The sequence below is a fragment of the Pelophylax lessonae genome, assembly GCF_965119305.1.
Source record: "Pelophylax lessonae genome assembly, chromosome: 2".
Classification (NCBI taxonomy): domain Eukaryota; kingdom Metazoa; phylum Chordata; class Amphibia; order Anura; family Ranidae; genus Pelophylax; species Pelophylax lessonae.
In genome coordinates this window covers 267,345,964-267,371,491 of record NC_138769.1, presented here as the reverse complement: position 1 = coordinate 267,371,491, position 25,528 = coordinate 267,345,964, and the positions used below count along the sequence as shown (strand labels likewise).

The 25,528-nt window shown below is 46.5% G+C and overlaps 1 protein-coding gene across 1 annotated transcript in view; it reads right to left on the bottom strand.

Annotated features, from left to right (window-relative positions):
* The window catches only part of PIK3C2B (phosphatidylinositol-4-phosphate 3-kinase catalytic subunit type 2 beta), an 858,553-nt gene that overhangs the window by 469,217 nt on the left and 363,808 nt on the right, over positions 1–25,528 (bottom strand). Inside the window, exon 9 of the mRNA XM_082244643.1 lies at positions 16,260–16,406. Within this exon, the coding sequence (XP_082100769.1) occupies positions 16,260–16,406 (147 nt within the window). The remainder of the gene's footprint in view (positions 1–16,259; positions 16,407–25,528) is intronic.

Genomic DNA, 25,528 nt, shown 5'->3' with positions numbered 1-25,528 from the left:
TTTTAGTCATTTTTCAAACACCTGTGACAAAAAAAGGAAATATTCAATGAGCTCAACATGCCTCTCAGGACATTTCTTAGGATGTCTACTTTCCAAAAAGTGGTAGTTCAGGGGGTTTTGCACTGCCTTGCCATTTTAGCACTTCATGAAATGAGATAGGCAGTCAGAAATTAAAGCATAAATTCAGTATTTACACCATAGTTTGTAGACGCTATAACTTTTGCGCAAACCAATGAGACATGTAGCTAAATACATTTTGGCCAAAAAATAAAATTGAGTATATTGGATATTTTTTAAAAGACAAAGTTGAAAATGTCATTTTTTTCTCAAAATTTTCGCTCTTTTTTTATTAATATCGCAAAAGATAAAAACCGCAGAGGTGATCAAATACCACCAAAAGAAAGCTCTGTTTATGGGGAAAAAAGGACGTAAATTTTGTTGGGGTACAGCATTGCATGACCGCGCAATTGTCAGTTAAAATCACGAAGTGCCAAGTTGAAAAAAGGGGTCTGATCAGGAAGGGGGTAAAATCTTCCGGGGCTTAAGTGGTTAAGGCAGAAACGAGCTTGTCTGCGGTCCCGTAGGGGCTTGCTCTTGAATTACTCGGCCAGGGCCTCTTGGAAACCACTGCGGGGTTATGGGTGGATTTTGATCCCTGGTCCTTGTATCCCGAAGGACTAAAGGATGGTTTAAGGGTGGAGAAGAAAGGACCACGCTTGCGACAAGTCTCTTTACTCCTGGCAGATTGCAGAAGCACAGAACAAGTGGTCTCCTACAAAAGGGAGATCAGTCAATACCTTCTTGGAACCCTGGAACCTTTGCCACCTTGGAGGTTCTGCGGGTACCAAACTGCAATGTCGCAGCCGACGCAGTAGTAGCTGCATCCTCTAATTTTAAAGTTTCCCGCACTGATACAAACAATGCATCCACCAGTGCCTTTTCATGTGCGACTGTAGTGGAAGTGGAATTATCCGCACACCCAGAACACTCTGGGTGCGTGGACGCAGACCCAGTATGGCGACTTGTGTCTGTGATGGCCAAATCCACCTCAGAATCTGAGGAGGCAGTGGATGCAGGTGAAGGCGGAGGAGGCTTTTTACTTGTTCTATTTTGGAGGGCCAAATCTACCTTAGACACCAGTGACTGCAGGACCACCGTCATAGCAGACAAGGGGGACCTGGATCCCACAGATCCCGCAGCTTTAGAGAGGGGGTCAGGTGGTGAAACACGCTCCAGGGACTCCATTGGTTAACCTGGAACCACCAACGAAAAGTGATAAATTGCTTTGAAAAAAATTCCAAGCTACCACTTCACCAGCCGGTACTACAAGTCCCATTGCACCAAAATCGCTATAGCAGCAAGATAAAGCCCAAAAATCCATTCAGGGACTCACCACCACCTTTACAGATGTGGATGCAGAGTGTCAGGCTGCACGCTGTGCAGTGGTCAGAGAAGAAGAGGAAGTTGATACAACTGCCACTAGAGACCCACCGCCGAATCACCTTCCATAGTCTCCAAAAACCCGATATTAACGGAAAACGTAAAGTGGGAGGGACCACCTACCATCTTGGCATGGGGGTGGTGCGGGCCAGAGGTACGCTGCGACTCAGGTCATGACTAGGATCGTGACCAGGGCTATGCGTCCTTGTGAGATGTTCAACTCGCCGGCCAGCCCCCGTCCAGTGGGGCTATGTCACGGCCAACCCAGCGCGGAGCTAAGGTCGGATTAGCCTCGCTGGGAAGACCGTAAGGATCTAGGATATTCAGTCCATCGCCCAGTCTGGCAGTTGATTTGTAGTTCTCACAGGAACGAATTTCTCACAGGAACAGAAAATAATAAAAAGAAAAAAATAAGAAAAAGTTTGTTTAAAAAGGAAAAAGTGCTAAGACCAGAGATCTCAACAAGGAACTAGGTCCCTACACTTCTGACTAGGCAGAAAAAACTGAAGTCCTAAAGCAGGAAGTGAGAGTATACCCCCTGGGAATGTCCTATAGGCGTGGTCAATTTTTTTTCCGCCTAGTGTCCTACTCTTATAGAGAGCTGCATAAACCCATCGGTCGAGAAGACATGGAGCTGTGTCCGTCAATGAACGAAGAAGAAATTAGATTTTTGTCTTACTGTAAAATCCATTTCTCTGATGTTCATTGACAGACACAGATCCTGATCTTCTTAACCAATGGGTTATACTGCCCCCTACAGGAGTAGGACACTAGGTAGAAAAAAAGTCTGGCTATGCCTATGGGCAGTTCCAGGGGGTACACTTTCGCTCTCTGCTATAGTTACTCAGTTTTGTTACAAGCAGTGTTAGAAGAAGTGGGTGCTGTGTCTGTCAATGAACATCAGGGAAATGGATTTTACGCTAAGACAAAAATCCCATTTCCTCTTTCGTTCATAGATGGACACAGCTCCTGATCTTCTTAACTATTGGGATGTCCCAAAAGCCGTGTTAAACATGAGAGGTGGGAACAGCAAAAAAAGAAATCCTAAAGGCTAAATTATAGCCAACGAGGTAAAAAGGAACTCAACTAAAACAACTGGAGCCCAGGTCCTCTAAACAGCAGCCTGCAAAACCTTCCGACCAAAAGAAGCATCCACAAATGCCAACACATAAACCTTATAAAACACTATGAAAGTGTGCATAGCCGACCTGGTTGCCGCCTTGCAAACCTGCGTCACTTGGGCTGGATGACGGAAGGCCTAGGAGGCATTAAACGCCCAAGTAGAATGCACCTTGACAGGGAAAGCAGGGACCTGACCCCTGATGGAATAGGCCTGAATAACTGTCTGTCTGATCCATCTGGAAATGGCCGCAGAAAAAGCGGACAAACCTTTCCGAGGTCCATCCATGAGCACAAATAGTGAGTCTGACTTCCTGAAAGACTCGGTAGCTGCCAGGTACACCCTAATTGCTCAGACCACATGCAAGGCATGCAAGGCAATTTCCTTCGGATGTTTAGGCCTGGGGACACAGTGAAGGCAACACAATCTTCATTCAAATGAAAATCAGAGACAACCTTTGCAACGAACGACTGACAGGGGCGAGGAACCACCTCATCTCTGTGAATGACCAGGTAAGCTGAACGCCAGGATAATGCCACCAGCTCGGACACCATGCGAGCAGAGGTGATAGCCACCAAAAAAAACCCCTTCTTAGACAGCAAAAGCAGGGGAATATCCAGAAGATTTTTAAAAGGAGTCTTCTAGAGGACCGAAAGTTCCAAATTGAGGTCCCAAGACAGCAACAGACTGCACTCGAAGGATCAAGTGCCGAACACTCTGAAGAAAAGTAAACACCAGAGAGTGTGTAGCCAAGGGTCGTTGGAAGAAGACCACCAAGGCCGACACCTGGCCCTTGATGGTACTCAAGGCCAATTTCTGTTCAACCCCCCATTGAAGGAAGGTCAAGATCTGAGCTACCCAGAAAAAGGGAGGAGGAACCCCAAGGGACTCCACGCAATGTATGTCTTCCAGGTGCGAAGGTAGATATTCCTAGAAATAGATTTCCTAGATTTTAGCAGCGTTGGAATCACTGATTCAGACAATCCCTTATCCTTCAGCACCTGGCTTTCTACAGCCAAGCCGTCAAAGCCAATTACTGTAAATCAGGAAGGAAGATTTACCCTTGGGACTGCAGATCGTCCCTGAGAGGAATTTTCCAGGGAACCTCAGGGGCCAGCAGCACCAGATCGGCTGACCAGGCCCAACTAGGCCAACCCAGGGCCACGAAAAAGACCAGAATCCCTTCTGCCTTGATTCTCCATAGATGTCTAGGCAGAAGCTTGAGAGGAGGTAAGGCGTGAATAAGACAATACTGCTCCCACGGGGCCCCCAGCGTGTCTGTGGCGTCCCATGATAGTGCCACAAACCTTTGCACCTTCCTGTTGAGCCAGGAAGCCAATAGATCCACCTCAAGGGTGCCCTACCAGAGACACAACTGATGAAACCCCTCCGGATGAAGACACCATTCCCCCTGGTCCAACGCCTGCTGACTGAGGTAATCCGCCTGCCAGTTTTCCACTCTGGGAATGTGTACGGCGGAGAAAGCTGGAATGTAACGTTCTGCCCACCTGAGAATGCCGGTTACCTCCAGAGCTGCCAGGATACTTCTTGAGACCCCCTTGGTAATTGACATAATCCACGGCCGTGGCATTTTCTGATTGAATGTGCACTGGACATCCTTGGAGATGACCCGTCCAATGTTCAAGGCATAACCTGATCGCTCGTAGCTCCAGAGCATTGATCGGTAGTCTGGATTCTTTTAAGGTCCAGACCCCTTGAGCAGAACTTTTGTTGAGAATGCTACCCCATCCGGACAGGGTGGCATACGTGGTGTCCAATACAAGGGGAGGAAAGATTTGTCCTGCCAGGGCACCGGAGAACAAAGCCACCAAATCAAGGACCCTTTTGTACCCCGGCTCAGCTGGATTTGGATGTACAGAGACTGCGTATTCTTGTCCCATTTGATGAGAATCTCCCTTTGCAGGGACCTCGTATGGAACAGTGCAACCAGGACCGCCTCGAAGGCCGACACCACCAAGCCCAGCACCCACATACAAGTCCGGAGGGATAACCATCTGTTGGACAGCAGGATATGAACTGCAGCCTGCAGTTTCTAGAGTTTGTCCAGCTAAGGCAGAGTCCAGAGTCAGTCCCAGACAGTCTAGCTTCGTGGAAAGAACCAAGGCCGACTTCTGAAGATTCCGAACCCAGCTGAACTCCTTTAGGGTTTGTATGGTGATCTCCAGGTTTTCCACTAGTGCAGTAGGAGACTCTGCTGCAGAAGGGGGTCATCCAAGTAGCCCAGGATCGCGATCCCCCGCTGGTGTAACAATGCTAGTACGGGGGCCAACACTTTTTTGAAGACCTGAGCAGCGGAGGTGAGACCAAAGGGTAATGCCACAAACTGATAATGCTCCTCTCCCACGGCAAAGTGGAGGATGTGCTGATGACCAACACATATTGGAATGTGAAGCTAAGCATCTTTAAAGTTTATGGAGGCAAGAAAATCCCCCTGATGCAGGGAAGCCACCACCGAGCGAATGGATTCCATCCTGAACTTCTGCACCCGCACAAAGCAGTTTGGCGCCTTGAGGTCCAGGATTGGACGCACCTTGCCTTCTTTCTTGGGGACTGAAAACATTCCGAAGTCAGGACCGGGAAAATCTACATTTGAAGTAAAAGGTCTTGCACCGCCCCAAAGAGAGCCTGTAATCAGACTAGGGACAGTCGCACGTTGGAAGGAAAGAATCTTTCCGGAGGTTAACTACTCGATCCTGTAGCCAAACCTTATAACTTTGTGGACCCACTTGTCTTGTACCACAGAAGACAACGGGTCCGAGAACCAGCGAAGGCGACCCCCCCAGATACAGGTGAGGGCGCACCTTCATGCTGAAGGGGCCTTATCCGCGGGTCTGGAGAAGCCGCTCTCGACTTACAACCGGTGGAACAGTCGACTTTTTAACAAGGGACTCCTTATAGGGGTATCGCCTAGCAAATCACTTAGGGACTCCAAGGGGACGCTTTCCCGAAAGTTCTGTCAAAATTGGCGAGGAAAGGGAACACCTTTGCTGTTCTGGGTGGCTTGTGAGTGCCAAATAGAACCTGTACTTCCGTCGCAGCTGCAGCTGCGTCCTCCATCTTTAAGGTCTCACGCACAGATACAATCAATGTTTCCACCAGCGCCTTTTCGTGCGCGGTCGCAGATGTGGAGCAATCAACCTATCTGAAGATTCAGGGAGCGACAGACGAATCAGATTCAGGATCTGATGAGACAGATGAGGCAGAGGAAGGCGGGGGGCACTTTTCGGTAGCCCATTGCCCGAAAGGCCACCGCCACCCGGGACACAAATCGAGAGAGCAGCCTAAAAACATCAAATGAGGATATATGTAACTGGTCAAAATTAAGAGGTTTGTATACCAATGCCAGAAGCCTGGCCAACAAGATGGGAGAGCTGGAGCTACTGATGTTTGAGGAGGACTTAGATTTTGTAGGGATAACTGAGACTTGGTTTGACAGCTCTCATGACTGGATGGCGACCATTCAGGGGTATTCCCTTTATCGCAGAGATAGAGAAGGTAAAAAAGGGGGAGGGGTATGTCTGTATATTAAGAACAGTATACAGGTGAATATGAGGGATGATATTAATAATGGAGCTATGGACGAGGCAGAATCCCTATGGGTAGAGCTTCAAAGGGAAGGCACGGTGGGGAAGGTAATATTGGGCGTATGCTATAGGCCCCCCAACCAGAGGGAGGAGGGGGAGGCGGACCTCATTTTACAGATAGGATTGGCAGCAAGGATGGGAAATGTCATTATAATGGGGGACTTTAATTATCCTGATATAGACTGGGCAGAAGGAACCGCACACTCAGCCAAGGCTAGGCAGTTCCTAAATGTTTTGCAGGACAATTTCATGGGTCAGATGGTGAATGCACCGACAAGAAACAATGCGGTACTTGACCTACTGATTACCAACAATACAGACCTGCTCACGGATATAGAAATACTGGACAACTTAGGAAACAGTGACCATAGGTCAATAAGTTTCAGTATTAATTACAGTAATAGGAAACACAAGGATAATATAAGGATACTGAATTTCAAAAGAGCCAATTTCCCTAAACTGCGCTCGCTGCTAGAAAATATCAAATGGGATAGAACCCTGGGAACAAAGAACATGGAGGAAAAATGGGAGTGCTTCAAGAGCATACTTAACAAGGGGATTGGCCAGTGCATTCCAAAGGGAAATACATTTAAAAGAGCAAAACTAAACCCTGGGTGGCTAAATTCCAACATAAAAATGCATATTAGTGCTAAAGAAAAGGCCTTAAAAAAAATACAAGACTGAGGGGTCATTGGCAGCATTTAAGCATTACAAAAGTGGAATAAGAAATGTAAAGATGAAATCAGGGCGGCTAAAATAGAACACGAGAGACATATAGCGGAGGAGAGTAAAAAGAACCCCAAGAAATTATTTCAGTATATAAACAGTAAGAAAGCGAGGCCAGAACACATTGGCCCCATAAAAGATGTCAAAGGAAATATGGCCACTGAGGACAGAGAAAAGGCAGAAGTGTTAAATAATTTCTTCTCTTCAGTCTTCACAAAAGAATTGGGGGCTACACGAACCTAGCTTGTAAGGCCGAACTAAACAACACACCTCAGGAAATACCGCCATGGCTAACAGAAGATAGACTTAAAACGAAACTAGAGAAACTTAACATAAATAAATCCCCGGGATCGGATGACTTGCACCCGAGGGTTCTTAAAGAGCTCAGCCAGGTGACTGCCAGACCATTATTCTTGATCTTTAAGGATAGTTTACAGATGGGTATGGTGCCAGCTGATTGGAAAAAAGCCAACGTGGTACCAATATTTAAAAAGGGGCCGAGATGTATCCCGGGTAACTATAGTCCGGTCAGCCTAACATCTGTAGTCTGCAAGATTTTGGAGGGGATGTTAAGGGACCACATACAAGACTTTAGTAATGAAAACGGTATTATTAGTAGTAATCAGCATGGATTCATGAAAAATCGGACTTGCCAAACCAATCTATTAACCTTCTACGATAAAGTGAGCTGCCACCTAGATAAAGGAAAGCCTGTGGATGTGGTGTACCTGGACTTTGCAAAGGCCTTTGACACCATTCCCCACAAACGCTTACTGTACAAACTAAGGAAGGTAGGTATGGACCATAAGGTGAGTACCTGGATAGAGAACTGGCTCCAGGGGAGAGTCCAGAGGGTGATGATTAATGGGGAGTACTCGGAATGGGTGGGTGTGGAAAGTGGGGTCCCCCAGGGTTCTGTCCTGGGACCAATCCTGTTTAATTTATTCATAAATGATCTAGAGGAGGGGATATCTAGTACAATCTCAGTATTTGCAGATGATACTAAACTAGGCATGCCAATATCTTCTATACAGGATGTGGAAACCTTGCAAGCAGACCTGAACAAAACATGGCAGATGAGGTTTAATGTTGAAAAATGTAAAGTAATGCACTTGGGGGCCAGAAACCAAGCTACTCACTAGGGGGGGGGGGAACCTCTGGGTGAGTCTAGGATGGAAAAGAACTTGGGGGTACTGGTAGACAACAGGCTTGGCAGTGGCATGCAATGCCAAGCCGCTGCAAGCAAAGCCAACAGAATACTGGGATGTATAAAAAAGGGGATTCACTCCAGAAATAAAGAGATTATTCTCCCGCTCTACAAGACTCTGGTCTGGCCACATCTGGAGTATGCTGTCCAGTTCTGGGCACCGGTCCTCAGGAAGGATGTGCTGGAACTGGAAAGAGTCCAGAGAAGGGCAACAAAAATAATTAGGGGAATGGAGGACATCAGCTATGAGGAAAGACTACAAGCACTGAACCTATTCTCTCTGGAGAAGAGACGATTGAGGGGGGATATGATATCAATGTACAAATACTGTACTGGTGACCCTAGCATAAGGAACAAACTATTCAGAGAAAGGAGATACAATAAGACACGTGGCCACTCACTAAAACTAGAGGAAAGGCGGTTTAACCTTAAAGTGCGTAAGGGGTTCTTCACTAAGAGCGGTAAGGATGTGGAATTCTCTTCCACAAGCAGTCGTAACAACAGGGAGCATTGATAGTTTCAAAAAACTATTAGATGGGCACCTTAGAGACCACAACATACAGGGGTATACAATGTACGGTTAAAAGCAAACAAACACACACATCATAGGTTGAACTGGATGGACTGATGTCTTTTTTCAACCTCACTATGTAACTATGTAACAAATGACTCCAGGACTGCCGTCAGTGCATCGCTGAATGGTTGGGACCCGGAGTGCCCCGCACCCTCAGAGAGAGGTACAGGTGGGGAGATGTGCTCCAAAGACTCTATGAGCAACCAGGGGGACCCCACAAAAAGCGTAAAACACTGCTAAGGGTCAACCCCTACCTCACTGGCAGAATCACCCGGTCGCCAGTCATAAGCAATTATCGATCCTCAGCAGAGAGGGAAAGGACTCCACCAGACTCACCACTCTGCAGAAACCAGGCACTGCAGCCACCAGGAGAATCTGCAATGCACGTGCAGCGATCAGGAAGTGAAAGGATTCAGAAGTCAGCACCAGGGAATGAGGGGCTCCCACAGCCGAAACCGCCAATCAGAAGGCTCAACAGACATGGCCGCCGCTGTTTTCTATGGCAAACCCCCGCAAAATGGCTGCTGGACTACAAACATGGCAGCTCTGCCTTGCAGCACAATTCTACAACAAAATGGCCGCCCCACGAGACTCCCAGGAGGGATCGTAGCGTGGCATAGCGCCATACCCCACCGCAGAAGGTGGACCAGACCACCCACACAGCCCCATCAGAAGTGGAGGGGGTGTAGAATGGTGGAAAAGATGAGGGGGGTGCCTGATGGCAAAAGGGGAACCCGGGGGTCTGACCATCCCATGGAGGGGCCCATGTCCACCCCAAAACTAGCCAGGGGGAGAGGGGGGGCCAGTACCCACCATCCCAGGAACAAGGCGGGCATCGGCCAGGAGGGAAGCTGTGACTCAGGCCGAGACCCAGTCATATGTGACCTCACAGGTCATCCCCCGTTCAGTGGGGGTATGTCGCGTCAGACAGGGGTGACCACTGGATCTAGTATATCCAGCCCGTCACTCAGTCCGGCAGTTGATTGCAAATCTCACAGGAAAAAACAGAAGGAAAAAAAGCCATTTAAAAAGGAAAAAATTGCCAGGTCCAAAGATCCCAGCAGGAAACTAGGTCCTTATTGCTGACTAAGCAGAAATAAACTCAAGGAACTGCCCATAAGCAAAGCTAAGTCTTTTTTCTGCCTAGTGTCCTACTCCTATAGGGGGGAATATAACCCTATGGTTCTGGATAATGGAGAGCTGTGTTCGTCAATGAACGAAAGATTAATCTAATTTTCTCCTACATTCTTTGAAGGACACATTGGAAATCCTGTGTCCTGATCATTGGGATATTCCAAAGCAGAGACTCCAGAGGGATGGGAAAACCAACAAAACCCACTTATGAGCAGCCAGAGATTGCAAACCCATAAGGAAGACCAGGTGAAGATGGCCGCACCGACAGGTAAAGATGGAGCGCTGCTGGAGGACTTAGTCTTAAGGTAAGTCTATTATAATGTGCTAGTATGCAGTGCATACTAGCAGATTATGATTTCTACCAACCAGGGGCCCATTTTTTTTCTGGGGGGGATTTTACTACCGCTTTATTACAACCATTACCAAAAGTAAATTTTTGCTTTGCTGGTGCATTATATAGTGACAAATAGCGCAATTCGTTCCTCAGGCCTCATCACTGTGCTTATGAGACTGTGGGAAGGAAAGCACTATGTCTTATATTTCGTGGGCCTGCAGTAAAGTTCTCAGATTTTGATTTAGAACAGTGGTTCTTAACCTTGTTGGAGATACTGAACACCACCAGTTTCATATGCGCATTCACCGAACCCTTCTTAATTGGAAAAATAAAATATGATTTTTTCAAATTCAAAACATAGGTATATATTTAGGACGGTATATATTTATACATAGGTGCACAAAATGAACAAAACCATTAAAGAACAAAACCATTGCATTAATACTGACCGCTGACCATTTGCATTAACACTGACCGCTGACCATTTGCATTAACACTGACCGCTGACCATTTGCATTAACACTGACCGCTGACCATTTGCATTAACACTGACCGCTGACCATTTGCATTAACACTGACCGCTGACCATTTTCATTAACACTGACCGCTGGCCATTTTCATTAACACTGACCGCTGGCCATTTTCATTAACACTGACCGCTGACCATTTGCATTAACACTGACCGCTGACCATTTGCATTAACACTGACCGCTGACCATTTTCATTAACACTGACCGCTGACCATTTTCATTAACACTGACCGCTGACCATTTTCATTAACACTGACCGCTGACCATTTTCATTAACACTGACCGCTGAACATTTTCATTAACACTGACCGCTGACCATTTTCATTAACACTGACCGCTGACCATTTTCATTAACACTGACCGCTGACCATTTGCATTAATACTGAGCACTGACCATTTGCATTAATACTGAGCACTGACCATTTGCATTAATACTGAGCACTGCCTGGGTCTGGTGCCAGACTGGTGTCAGACTCACTCAGTGAGTCACTTGATTGAGCCACCACTCATTAAGCCTCCTCCTAGGCCTAGGAGTTGGACCTCTCTCCCCTCTAGTCTCCGAGTCTCCACTCTCACTCCGCTCAGTCTGTCCTTGTCCTCGCCGTCAGTGCACTGACTCACAGTGTGTCAGTGTCACATGACATGTGAATCACTCCGCCAGGTCCGGCTCTGTACTGTGGGGATGTTGTGTGTTTCCATGACGACGGCACGGAGCAGGAGTGTAAGGACACGCCCGAAATTGGAGAAATAGTCCCTGACAGCAAAGTGGTACTAGCGGAGGGTGTGCGCGTCATCACAAATCATATGAGTCCTCCGCCGAACCCGCGAGACTGACTCGTTGAACCCCTGGGGTTCGATCGAACCCAGGTTAAGAACCACTGATTTAGAATAAGAGGACCAGTAGCTGTTAAAACTAGAAAATCTTGCAAAAAGAAAAACAAAAACAAAGCAGAGCTAAAGAAAACAAATCTGTCTTGAGAACACTTAAGTGAAGCGGAGAAGGTAGGATGGGCAATAGCTTTAAAGGGGAAGGCCTTCAGTTTTTATGTGCATAGTGTATCACTCTTGCTGGTGGCAGTATAGGTTTCTTAATTATCATCAAGCTGTGTCACTCAATAAACAACAGATAAAGAGAATTTTGTTAACTCAGTCACAATAAAAAAAACCTTATCCCCATGGACGGCCATAGACGGAGCGAATTTCTCTTCCTCTCTCTCCTGATTGGTTGACTGACTTTGATTGACAGCAGCGAGAGGCAATCACGTCACGCTGCAGTCTCAGCCAATGAGTCGGGGGCAGCTGAGAAACTCCTGCAACATCGCTGGATAAAGATGGGCTCAGCTAAGTATTAGGGGATTGCTACACATAGAAGGTTTTTTTATGCATTAAGATAAGAAACCCTTCTGCCTTTACAATCCCTTTAAAACTTAAAGGGATTTCCATCAGCAGAAAAATTAGATATACTGTGGGGTAACCCAAACTTAATGAAGTTCCTCTAGCAGCCAGTACACTCCCCGAAGTTCCTCCAGAAAGCTCATCTAATATATAAAGTCCAAGTGTCTCTGCGTCCAATCCCTGTGTCCGTGGGATTGCGCTACTGCGCATGAGCCCCACGGACAGCCGGTGGGACTTGAAGCGCAGAGACTTCGGGTGGCCGATGTAGAATTACAGGGTGCTGTGCAACCAAACTTCCCGCCCACCCTCATCCTAGACTATTGTACAGCCCAATCACCTTCTTTGTCCCCGCCCACCCCTATCGCAGCCTATTAGACAACTGAATCAACTCCCTCTTCCCGCCCACCCTGCTCACGGCTCACCGTGCAACCAAACATGTCTACCTATCACAGCCCGCGCTACAACCACCCCTGCCTCCCAGTGCCCGCCCCCTCCCGATCACAGCCACATCATTGGCCCGGGCGCAGGGAATGCTGGTAGCGTTGTTCCGCCATGGACGGTGATTGGGGCTCTCCCCGGCTCTGAGGTGACGGAACCCCGGGAACTCCTCCGTCCATCTCCGCTGTCTTACCATACGGTGTGTGCCGGATCACCGACTTCCCCAGGGTGAGTCCCGGGCCGCCCCTCTGTGTGAGGGGGAGGGGGGGTTAGACCCTCAGCCGGGGTGGGGGAGGGGAGGTGGTGGTGGATTTGGGGGTCTTTTCCTATTGGATGATCCGCTGTTCTGTGTGTGAGGAGCTCCCCTCCCCCTCCTCTCTGATTTCCCGCACTCACATCTCCCCTCCCCCACACCAATCTCCAACCCGACATTTATCGTTCAATCCCCCCCATACACTACAATCCCCTCCCTCCCTCCACCATACACTACAATCCCCTCCCTCCACCATACACTACAATCCCCTCCCTCCCCCATACACTACAATCCCCTCCCCCCCACACTACAATCCCCTCCCTCCCTCATACACTACAATCCCCTCCTTCCCCCATATACTACAATCCCCTCCACCCCCCCACACTACAATCCCCCCATACACTACAATCCCCTCCCTCCCCCTACACTACAATCCCCTCCATTTCCCATACACTACAATCCCATCCCCCCCCCCACACACTACAATCCCATCCCCCCCACACACTACAATCCCATCCCCCCCACACACTACAATCCCCTCCCTCCCCCCTACACTACAATCCCCTCCACCCCCCCTACACTACAATCCCCTCCATCCCCCATACACTGTAGAACCCCTCCCCTATACACTGTAGAACCCCTCCACATACACTATAATCCCCTCCCCCCATACACTACAATCCCCTCCGTCCCCCTATACACTACAATCCCCTCCCTCCCCCATACACTACAATTCCCTCCCCCCCCCCCCCATACACTGTACAATGGGTTCTACATCCATGTCAGGAGATTGAGCAGAGTTTGTACAATCAGATTGTATCCCGTCTGATCCGCTGTCACTACATTATTACATATATATATATATATATACATATATATATATATATATATATATATATATATACACATACATATGTTTTCTAATAAAGTGTGGGAGAATTAGAACTCCTGTCAGATGTGTGTGTGTATATATATCTATACATATAAAGTTATATATATATATAAAGTACAAGTGTCTCTGCGTCCAGTCCCTGTGTCCGTGGGATTGCGCTACTGCGCATGTCCCCCACGGACAGCCGTTGGGACTTGGAACGCAGAGACTACGGGCGGCCGGTGTCCTGTCGGATAATGCCTCCCGTCGAAAAATGCATCTGACGGACTGCGCATGCACGGTAAATGACGTCACTTCAGCTGACTGCTCCGCTCAGCTGGGGTTGACGTCATTATTGCGCGTGCGCAGTCCGTCAACAGCTGACTGAGAGGAGGCGGGGAGGCATTATCCGACAGGACAGCGGCCGTGTAATCTGTTCTAAGTATACTAAATAATAATAATAAAAAATAAGTTCTAAGTATACTAAATAATAATAATAAAAAATAAGAAATTAAGAAATATAACGAAATACTAAAGATACATATTAAAAACCAAATATGAAATATTAGTATTAAAGAAAATTATATATACATATAAATATATATATATTTTTTATATATATATAAATGGAAGAATTTAAAAAAAAAAAAAAATATATATATATATATATATATATATATATATATATATATATATATATATATATATATATAGCTCCTTCTGTTCTAAGTATACTAAATAATCTATACATATAAAGTACAAGTGTCTCTGTGTCCAGTCCCTGTGTCCATGGGATTGCGCATGTGCCCCACGGACAGTTGGGACTTGGAGCGCAGAGACTTCGGGCAGCCGGGCGAAACTGTTGAAGCGGCAGGTGTGTGTGGGCACGCGGCAGGTGCGCGCTCGCGTGGACTTACTGCCAAGTCTGTTTTTACAAATGTTTGACCACATATGTTCTAGCGCCCGTTAATTTAACAGGCTTAATGTCTAGTTTGAAAAATAAAAAAATATTTTTTTAACTAGATTTTTTTACAGCTGCTGTTTTTTGGCGTCAGACTTTTTTTTCTGCAGCCAGTACACTCCCCAGCATGTTATCTTATGTGTCCATGCACACATAGGCTGTTGTCAGCAGTTTTTGGCAGGGGCATATTCTGGCTGGAAAAAAAAAAAATCCAGAACTAGTGTGTCTTAAGAGGCGTTTTTCTGCTGTAAAAATGCTCCAACTCTGATAAAAGCTGAAAAACGCCAAAAAACGCAGGAAACCGCGGCTTCTCTGCATTTATCAACGTTTTTGAGCCATAAGCTTTTGTGGGAGCATAGTTTTGTAATAAAAAGCTAAAAAACGCTACAGCTGAAAAAAAACTATAAACAGCTAAAAATCTCCTACAGCTACAGCTTTCTACTGACGTTTTGATAACGTCCAGTGTGCATGAGGCCTTATGGTTATTTATTTATTTTTGTGGGCGCACAGTTATCTAAGAGCCCATTCACACTAGCACGACTTGTGAGGCGACTTGTGTAGCCCCAGGTCGCTTGACATAACAAAAGCAATGTTAATCGATCAGTGCCGTCTTAATTGGCACTACTGAAGTCGCTCCGACTTCAGAAAAGGGTCCTGTACTACTTTGAGGCGACCTGTGATCCGACTGTCCCATATACTTCAGTGGGAGTTGCCTCCTTATCTTAATTGACACGACTTATCAGACTTTCCAGGAAGAAGAAAGAGATTAGCCAGGCATTCCCCACAGACAAAGTCGCCTGTCTCTTCAAAGTAGTGCACAAGTCTCTAAACAAGTCTCTAAACAAGTCTCTAAACAAGTCTCTAAACAAGTCTCTAAACAAGTCTCTAAACAAGTCTCTAAACAAGTCTCTAAACAAGTCTCTAAACAAGTCTCTTCAAGTCACGGGGCGACTTTCTGGTCGTGGTAGTGTGAACCGGCTCTAAAAGAACTTAAAGCGGTTGTATCCTCACAAAAAAAACCCAGCAGGACAAAGGCATAATGAACTAGTATGCATCGCATACTAGCTCATTATGAAATACTTACCTTAAAACGAAGATCGACACGGTCGCCCGGACAGCGCTGAGGGAGCTGTCATGTTCCCTCTGCGTCTCTGGCGCTGTGAGTGGCCGGAGCCGCGATGATGTCATGCGCGCGGCAGTTTACTTTCCAGGCAAGGAGCCGACAAAGAGCTCTGAAGGTCCGCCGGACCTTCAGAGCGCATGCGCCGCTGGTGTCAGCGGCTGCATGCAGGGCGAATATCTCCTAAACCATGCAGGTTTAGGACATATTGATTTTACCTACAGGTAAGCCTTATTATAGGCTTACCTGTAGGTAAAAGTTTAATGGCGGAGTATACTACTGCTTTAAAGTATGTGTCTATAGGTAATTGAGGAAAGTATTGTACGCTTGACTGATTTATAAGTAAATCTGGAAAGCAGTGGGAAAAGACCAGTTTGACACCTGTAGTTAACATTACCATGCACATAAGAATCATTAAGATGGAAAGAAGGAAAGTATTTCTGCAAACGCCAACCTTTTTTTAAATATTGCAAAATTTGTATGGGTATAAAGCTGCAATATAGTCCTACAAATAATGATTTCTTTCTCTTTCTTTAATTAATCATGTTTACCTTATGGGACTTGATTTGTACTCTGGAAGGACAAGGCGGAAGTTGGTTTAGTGCACTACTGATTTCCAGAGTTTCAACAGCTGCAAGTGCATTACATATCGCTTTGACTGACTGCACCACCCTCTCTGCTCGAAGATGGAAATCTACCTGTGAAATAGAACACAGAAATTTTACATACATGGGTCACAGATACAGTGATGAACAAGAGGGGGAATTATAAAGCAAAGACAAATAGATATTCAGGCCACACCAAAATTACTGCTAGTAAAAATAAGAAATAATAACAGGAACAGCTGTATATCAGAAAAACAAGAGACAACAATTCTCAACCGCTAAAAAAAAAAAAAAAAAAATATTGAAGCAACAAAAGGAGGCATTTAATGCATATACATTCAGTAATAAAACAGGTCATTAACCACTTGCTTACTGGGCACTTATACCCCCTTCCTGACCAGGCCAATTTTCAGGTTTCAGCGCTGTCATACTTTCAATGACAATTGTGCAGTGATGCAACACTCTACCTAAAATAAATTTTTATCTTTTTTTCTCCACACAAATAGAGCTTACTTTTAGTGTTATTTAACAGGGGTTTTTTTTTTTCATTTTTTTCTAAACAATAGAAGACCAAAGATTTTGAAAAACAAAATTTTGAAAAACAAAATGTTTTTTATATTCGGTTATAAAATTTTGCAAACAGGTAATATCTCTTAAGCTTACTCATGCGATGCAGCACAACCAAATACTGTACACCACCACAAACGCTTATATACTGTGTGCTCTTAATCAAAGTCCATTTATATGCATAACAGTAAAAAAAAACTATGAAAATATATCCCTAAATAAAGTCCATAAATTAATGTGATCCACTGCAGTGTTTTTCAATCACCCTTCAATTTATGACACCAGAAAGGGAAATCCACTACTGGTTGAAAAACCTGCTCACCATGAGTTCAATCAGCAAAAATCACTGCCACAATATATTGCTGTTATCTCCTTTGTCCTCTCCAGGAATCCAGCTCTGTAAGCTTGTCTTAAAGCTCGGCGAACCTCATGTAATAAGAAAGGCATACTACATAGTGCTCTCCATTTCAACATTTTTTTTTAAAATGCCCCCTTTAAAACATACCTACAAGATATATAGTTTAAAAGCGCTTTAAATGTCTATCACGTCTGCCTGCTCACCACTCCACACGGATCGCTATTCCCAAGCCTAAACCGTAGCGAACCAGGTAACAGGAGCTCAACCATAACAACTGGAGCCCGCCTGAAAAACATTACACCCCCAAAGAGGGAATAAGTCCCCTAAACAGAAGCCTGATAAACCCTGCGTCCGAAAGAGGCATCCGCAGATGCCAACACATCCACTTTATAAAATTTTGTGAAAGCGTGCACCAATGACCAAGTAGCCGTCTTGCACACCTGCATTACTGATGCCTGATGATGAAAGGACCAAGAAGCACTGAGCACCCACAGAGTGCTCCTTCACAGGGAAAGGTAGAACCTGACCCTTGATGGAATAGGCCTGAGTCACCGTCTGTCTGATCCATCTAGAAGTGGTCACAGATGAAGCGGATAGTCCTTTTCGAGGCCCATCCGTAAGCACAAATAGGGAGTCTGACTTCCTAAAAGACTCTGTAGCTGCCAGGTACACACGAAAAGCCCGAACCACATCCAGGAAATGTAAAGCAATTTCCTTAGGATGTTTTTGCCTGGGACTCAGGGAAGCAACAGAAAGTCCTCATTCAGATGGAAATCAGAGACAACTTTTAGAAGGAATGACAGACAGCGGCGAAGAACCATCTCATCTTTGTGGATCACCAAATAAGGGGGAACGCCAAGACAACGCCGCCAATTATGACACCCTGCACGCAGAGGTGATAGCCACCAAAAAGACCATTTGCTGAAACAGCAGAAGCAGGGAAATCTCCTGAATGTTCTCAAAGGGAGGATTCTGACTTCCGGTTCAGGCGCCAGATGAACAGGACGTGAGTGGCTCCAGCTCCTGCCGAGTCCTTTCCAAACCGCTTAAAAAACCTGCTCCGAGGGTGCCCTGCCTGCCACCTACCCCCCACACTCACCTCCCGGGGATCCAGCGACACGGATGGATCGGTTCTTGGAACAATCCCGGCACACCGCCCGCACAGTCCAGCGGTGAAGCCAGCATGGAGAAGGCCACGTGCGAGAGCAGAGGGGAGATGACCGGCTCTCTCTCCGCAGGTACTGTTCCCGTCACCGCTGCCAGCCCAGGGGTAGAAATAACTCATCTCCACATAGCAGAGGCAGTTGCTGCTCTATTGAAGCCCACAATTAATGAGGCAGTGAAACACGCAATGGCAGAGGCATCTCACAGATTAGAAAAGAGATGGGAGCACACTCAAAATGGCTGCATTAAGCAGAGATCAGAATTGCTTCCCTGGTAGAAGACATGCAGCAGGCCAACTCATCCACACATGACCTGGCATTCCAAATATTTCAGGACAAATTAAATGATTTAGAAAACAGGTCCAGACAGAATATTCTGCAGATTATCAGCCTCCCAGAATCCAATGCACCCTCCACGTTGACAGATCTCTGTGCAAAGTATATTCCATCAGCATTGGGGATTACCACGATGTGCGTGGTGGAGAGGGCACACAGAATAGGCCCTCGAGTGGAAAGCTGTACCACCCCTAGGGCCACAATAGTCCGTTATTTGAACTATGCAGATAAACACCTCATTTTGCAGCTGTTCAGGCAGCAGAAACTGCCTCAAGTTGATGGTCATAAATCGCTTTTATTTGCTGACTCCTTCCAAGAAGTTTCTAACAAATGCGAGTATGCTCTACACTCTTCCACAATAATATTAAATTCACCCTGGCGCACCCCGCCATCCTTCATGTCACCTCGAGGGAAGGGGGAACACATCTCCCACCCTGGAAGCTGAACAATTCCTTGCAGCCCACAATATCCCGCTCCAGGGAGATACCTCCCCTGCTAGGAAAACCTCTTTGTCACGGAAGTCCCAAAGCAGCCCGCACAAGGACTACACTAAGAAGGTGCGATTTGGATCATACTCGCCTGTTAACACTGCGCCAGCTTAGGCTGCTGCTCCATCCCCAACTCCACCCTTCTATGCCGGGAAGCAGCTACGGCTCCCACTAAGGTGACAGTAACGGGAATGTGAAACGTTTTTTGCTTCTGCAAAGGCACCCAATCATAGTCCAAAGGAATCTGGGAGGGACTGCTTGCTCTGTCTCATGTGGAAAAAAGAGAAGTTCACAATGCTATTTTTGGTTTGTTTATACTGTTATTTTTTCTACTGTTTTTGCGGTTACCTGAAAGCTTACCTAAAATGTCAAGTGTGCCATGCTGTCCTACTGCACCTACTCCGACGACTCCTCTCTATTCCATTATACATTTCTCTACCTTTTCTCCTCCTATCTCTGACTCTAATGCGGCCACTTCTACCGATTTTTTTTTGCAGGCCTTTCGCTAGCTAATCAAGATCCTCCCCCGGCAACATGATCAACCTGGTGTCATGGAACGTGAAGGGCTTCTGCTTACCTAATAAGCGAATGCGTGTGCTCAGACACCTCAAGCGCCTAAAGGCAGACGTGGCTCTTCTCTAAGAGACTCACTTGCCGGCGGAGGATTTCCCCAGGCTGCGGAAGATGTGGGTAGGCAAAGTTATCGGCTCTCCTGCGGTGGGTAAGAAAGCCGGGGTAGTCATATTACTGCACAAGAATCTTTCCTACACAATTTCATCTACGTCCACAGATGATCCAGGCAGAATGGTCACCGTAGGGCTCCAGCTCACCTCAGGTGTGCTTCACATCATGAACATATATGCACCCAATTCCCTGGACAGGAAATCTTTTTCCACTTTATCCAGGTGGATGGTGGACCCCCTGCATACACACTTGGTAGTGGGGGGCAATTTTGACTCGGTCATGTCCACAACTGAGGACAGAAGCTCTCACAGCAAGAGTGTCTTGCGACAGAGTGCCGTGCGACAGAGTGCCGTGCGACAGAGTGCCGTGCGACAGAGTGCCGTGCGTCTGAGAGTGTGGTGCGTCTGAGAGTGTGGTGCGTCTGAGAGTGTGGTGCGTCTGAGAGTGTGGTGCGTCTGAGAGTGTGGTGCGTCTGAGAGTGTGGTGCGTCTGAGAGTGTGGTGCGTCTGAGAGTGTGGTGCGTCTGAGAGTGTGGTGCGTCTGAGAGTGTGGTGCGTCTGAGAGTGTGGTGCGTCTGAGAGTGTGGTGCCCCACTGGGCGTTGTGAAACTGTGAGGGTGTGCGACTGTGAGTGTTGTGCGACTAAGTGTCAAGTGAGTGTAGCGGAGTACCAGAGGGTGAGAAGGTAGAGTTAGGAAGCCAGGAAACAGCCACACAGGACAGACTTTAATTACTAAATCCCCATTAGATTAGATTAGTAGGTACAATGCCCGGCGGATGTGGAGATGCGACTCGGTGTACATCTTGAGGTATGTATGCGTTTCTCGATCATGCGATCAAGGGCGAATACAAATGCGCAACATTTAAGCACGTTGCTTTCCTGGAAGCTCAGGTCCTGAATCTAGGGAAGCAGCTGGCAACACTGAGCCAAATGTCCATACCAAAGGAGAGCCAGGATCGTACCAGTCAGGCGCAGGCAGGGGCCTGCACAGAGGTGGGCGGAGTATTGGAGATGCAGGCATCAGAGCAGAGTAGAGGGGTGACAGTTAGGAGGAGTAGAAGGGGACAAGGCAAGGAAGCTGATCCTGGGCTGGAGCACCCCAATAAATTCGCCCCGTTGCGGGATGTTGGGGAAACCAGTCAGGGACCAGCATTGCTGGAGCAGAGCGATGCCCCTAGCTGCCAGGGGAAGAACTCCTCCAGTGAGGCCGGGAGAAAGGGAAAGGAAAGACAGGTGCTGGTGGTAGGGGACTCAATTATTAGAAGGACAGACAGTGCAATCTGCCACAAAGACCATGTGCGCCGAACAGTCTGTTGTTTACCGGGCGCTCGGGTTCGGCACATCGTGGATCAGGTGGACAGACTACTGGGTGGGGCTGGGAAAGACCCAGCTGTCATGGTACACGTGGGTACCAATAATATAGGCAGAGGAAGATGGAGAGTCCTAAACGATTTCAGGGACTTAGGAGCTAAGTTGAGGAGTAGGACCTCCAAGGTAGTATTTTCAGAAATACTACCTGTACCTCGAGCCACACCAGAGAGGCAGCGGGAGATTAGGGAAGTTAACAAGTGGCTGAGGAGCTGGTGTAGTAAGGAGGGTTTCGGGTTCCTGGAGAACTGGGCCGACTTCTCAGTCGGCCACCAGCTCTATGGTAGGGACGGATTGCACCTAAATGGGGAGGGTGCAACCGTCCTGGGTGAGAAGATGGCCGAAAAGGTAGAGGGGCTTTTAAACTAGGTGATGGGGGGGAGGGTACAGATGAAGAATTAGCCAGTGGAAAGCAAGATCCAGAGGGCAGAAATGGGGACATTAGCGGTAGGGTGTTCGGAGCGCCTAAACCCAGGGGGGGGGGATGGGGAAAAATCACAAGAGCAGCCTAAAAACATCAAATGAGGATATTTGTAACCGATCAAGATTACGAGGCTTGTATACCAATGCCAGAAGCCTGGCCAACAAGATGGGAGAGCTTGAGCTGCTGATCTTTGAGGAGGACTTAGATTTTGTGGGGATAACGGAGACTTGGTTTGACAGCTCTCATGACTGGATGGCGACCATTCAGGGGTATTCCCTTTATCGCAGAGATAGAGAAGGTAAAAAAGGGGGAGGGGTATGTCTGTATATTAAGAACAGTGTACAGGTAAATATGAGGGATGATGATAATAATGGAGCTATGGACGAGGCAGAATCCCTATGGGTAGAACTTCAAAGGGAAGGTACTGTTGGGAAGATAATCTTGGGCGTATGCTATAGGCCCCCCAACCAGAGGGAGGAGGGGGAGGCGGACCTCCTTTTACAGATAGGATTGGCAGCAAGGATGGGAAATGTCATTATAATGGGGGACTTTAATTATCCAGATATAGACTGGGCAGAAGGAACCGCACACTCAGCCAAGGCTCGGCAGTTCCTAAATGTTTTGCAGGACAATTTCATGGATCAGATGGTGAATGCACCGACAAGAGACAATGCGGTTCTTGACCTACTGATTACCAACAATACAGACCTGCTCACGGATATAGAAATACGGGACAACTTAGGAAACAGTGACCATAGGTCAATTAGTTTCAGTATTAATTACAGTAATAGGAAACACAAGGGCAATATAAGGACACTGAATTTCAAAAGAGCCAATTTCCCAAAACTGCGCTCTCTGCTAAAAAATATCAAATGGGATAGAACCCTGGGAACAAAGAACACGGAGGAAAAATGGGAGTGCTTCAAGAGCATACTTAAAGGGATTGACCAGTGCATTCCAAAGGGAAATAAATTTAAAAGAGCAAAACTAAACCCTGGGTGGCTAAACTCCAACATAAAAATGCATATTAATACTAAGGAAAAGGCCTTCAAAAAATCAAGGCTGAGGGGTCATTGGTAGCATTCAAGCATTACAAAGAGTGTAATAAGAAATGTAAAGACGAAATTAGGGTGGCTAAAATAGAACAAGAGAGACATATAGCGGAAGAGAGTAAAAAGAACCCCAAGAAATTCTTTAAGTATATAAACAGTAAGAAAGCGAGGCCAGAACACATTGGCCCCATAAAAGACGATAAGGGTGTTTTGGCCACAGAGGACAGGGAAAAGGCGGTAGTGTTAAATAATTTCTTCTCTTCAGTCTTCACAAAAGAATTGGGGGGCTACACTAAACCAGCTTGTAAGGCCAAACAAAACAACACACCTCAGGAAATACCGCCATGGCTAACGGAAGGTAGACTTAGAACTAAACTAGAGAAACTTAACATAAATTAATCACCGGGACTGGATGGCTTGCACCCGAGGGTTCTTAAAGAGCTCAGCCAGGTGATTGCCAGACCATTATTCTTGATCTTTAAGGATAGTTTACAGATGGGTATGGTGCCAGCTGATTGGAAAAAAGCCAACGTGGTACCAATATTTAAAAAGGGGCCGAGATATATCCCGGGTACTTATAGGCCAGTCAGCCTAACATCAGTAGTCTGCAAGATTTTGGAGGGGATGTTAAGGGACCACATACAAGACTTTAGTAATAAAAATGGTATTAGTAGTAATCAGCATGGATTCATGAAAAATCGTTCTTGCCAAACCAATCTATTAACCTTCTATGATGAAGTGAGCTGCCACCTAGATAAAGGTAAGCCTGTGGATGTAGTGTACCTGGACTTCGCAAAGGCCTTTGACACCGTTCCCCACAAACGCTTACTGTTCAAACTAAGGAAGGTAGGTATGGACCATAAGGTGAGTACCTGGATAGAGAACTGGCTCCAGGGGAGGTTGCAAAGGGTGGTGATTAATGGGGAGTACTCAGATTGGGCGGGTGTGGAAAGCAGGGTCCCCCAGGGTTCTGTCCTGGGACCAATCCTGTTTATTTTATTCATAAATGATCTAGAGGGGATATCCAGCAAAATCTCAATATTTGCGGATGATACTAAACTAAGCATGCCAATATCTTCTGGGCAGGATGTGGAAACCTTACAAGCGGATCTGAACAAAATTATGGGGTGGGAAACTACATGGCAGATGAGGTTTAATGTTGAAAAATGTAAAGTAATGCACCTGGGTGCCAGAAACCAGAAAGCAAGCTACTCACTGGGGGGGGGGACTCTGGGTGAGTCTAGGATGGAAAAGGACCTGGGAGTACTGGTAGACAACAGGCTTGGATGTGGCATGCAATGCCAAGCCGCTGCAAGCAAAGCCAACAGAATACTGGGATGTATAAAAAAGGGGATTCACTCCAGAAATAAAGCTATTATTCTTCCACTCTACAAGACTCTGGTCCGGCCACATCTGGAGTATGCTGTCCAGTTATGGGCACCGGTTCTCAGGAAGGATGTGCTGGAACTGGAGAAAGTCCAGAGAAGGGCAACAAAAATAATTAGGGGAATGGAGGACATCAGCTATGAGGAAAGACTGCAAGCACTGAACTTATTCTCTCTGGAGAAGAGACGATTGAAGGGGGATATAATATCAATGTACAAATATTGTACTGGCAACCCTAGCATATGGAAAAACCTATTCAGAGAAAGGAAATACAATAAGACACGTGGCCACTCACTAAAACTAGAGGAAAGGCGGTTTAACCTTAAAATACGCAGGGGGTTCTTCACTGTAAGAGCAGTAAGGATGTGGAATTCTCTTCCGCAAACAGTCGTATCAGCAGGGAGCATTGATAGTTTCAAAAACTATTAGATGGGCACCTTAAAGACCACAACATACAGGGGTATGAAATGTGCGGTTAACAGTAGACACACACACACATCATAGGTTGAACTGATGTCTTTTTTTCAACCTCACTATGTAACTATGTAGCAGCTCTCCTTGCGCACCCAAAAGCACACAACCTCCAACTGAATCCCCCCTCTCTCGCTCAGTAGCTGCCACTAACATGGTAGACACGTGGAGGGTCATGCACCCCTTGGACAAGGAATACACTTTCTATTCTCACCCCCACGACTCCGGGGCCAGACTTGACTATTTCTTCTGCACCCCTGACTTAATACCATCTATATCCGATACTGCTATCCATGAATTGGCTATTTCAGACCATATTCCCACCTCCGTGAGGGTCTCGGCAGGCCCCTCGCAGACCGAGAGTGTGGAGATTCCCCTCTTATCTGGCTCAGAATGCGGATTTCCAGGACATGCTCCAGGAAGCGTGGTCTGAATTTGACACATTTAACAACACTCCCGATATGGATCCAGTTCTGTTTTGGGAAACCGCAAAGGCTTATATGAGGGGGAAGATAATCGCATACGTTTCCACCCTTAAGAAGACATCTTTAACTAAATACAAACAGGCCAGCTTAAAACTATGCCAGGCCCAGATAGCCATAGCTCAACAGAGCACTCCAGAGACAAGGAAGTTATGGCAGGAGGCTAAAAGAGATTTTGATCTTTGGGCGCAACACCAGGAACAGGTTAAGAAAGCCAAATTCGATCTCTTACTTCATAAACATGGTAATAAATGCAGAAAACTGTTAGCCAGACTGACAAAGGGTCCATATAGGCAAACTCACATTGCGTCATTAAGGGACAAACACGGTAATCTTGCCACTTCTTAAACCAACATTGCCACTATCTTAGAGACATATTACACTTCTCTTTATCAAAAAGATGCCATTGACTCGTCCCTAGCTCAATTGTCCCTTG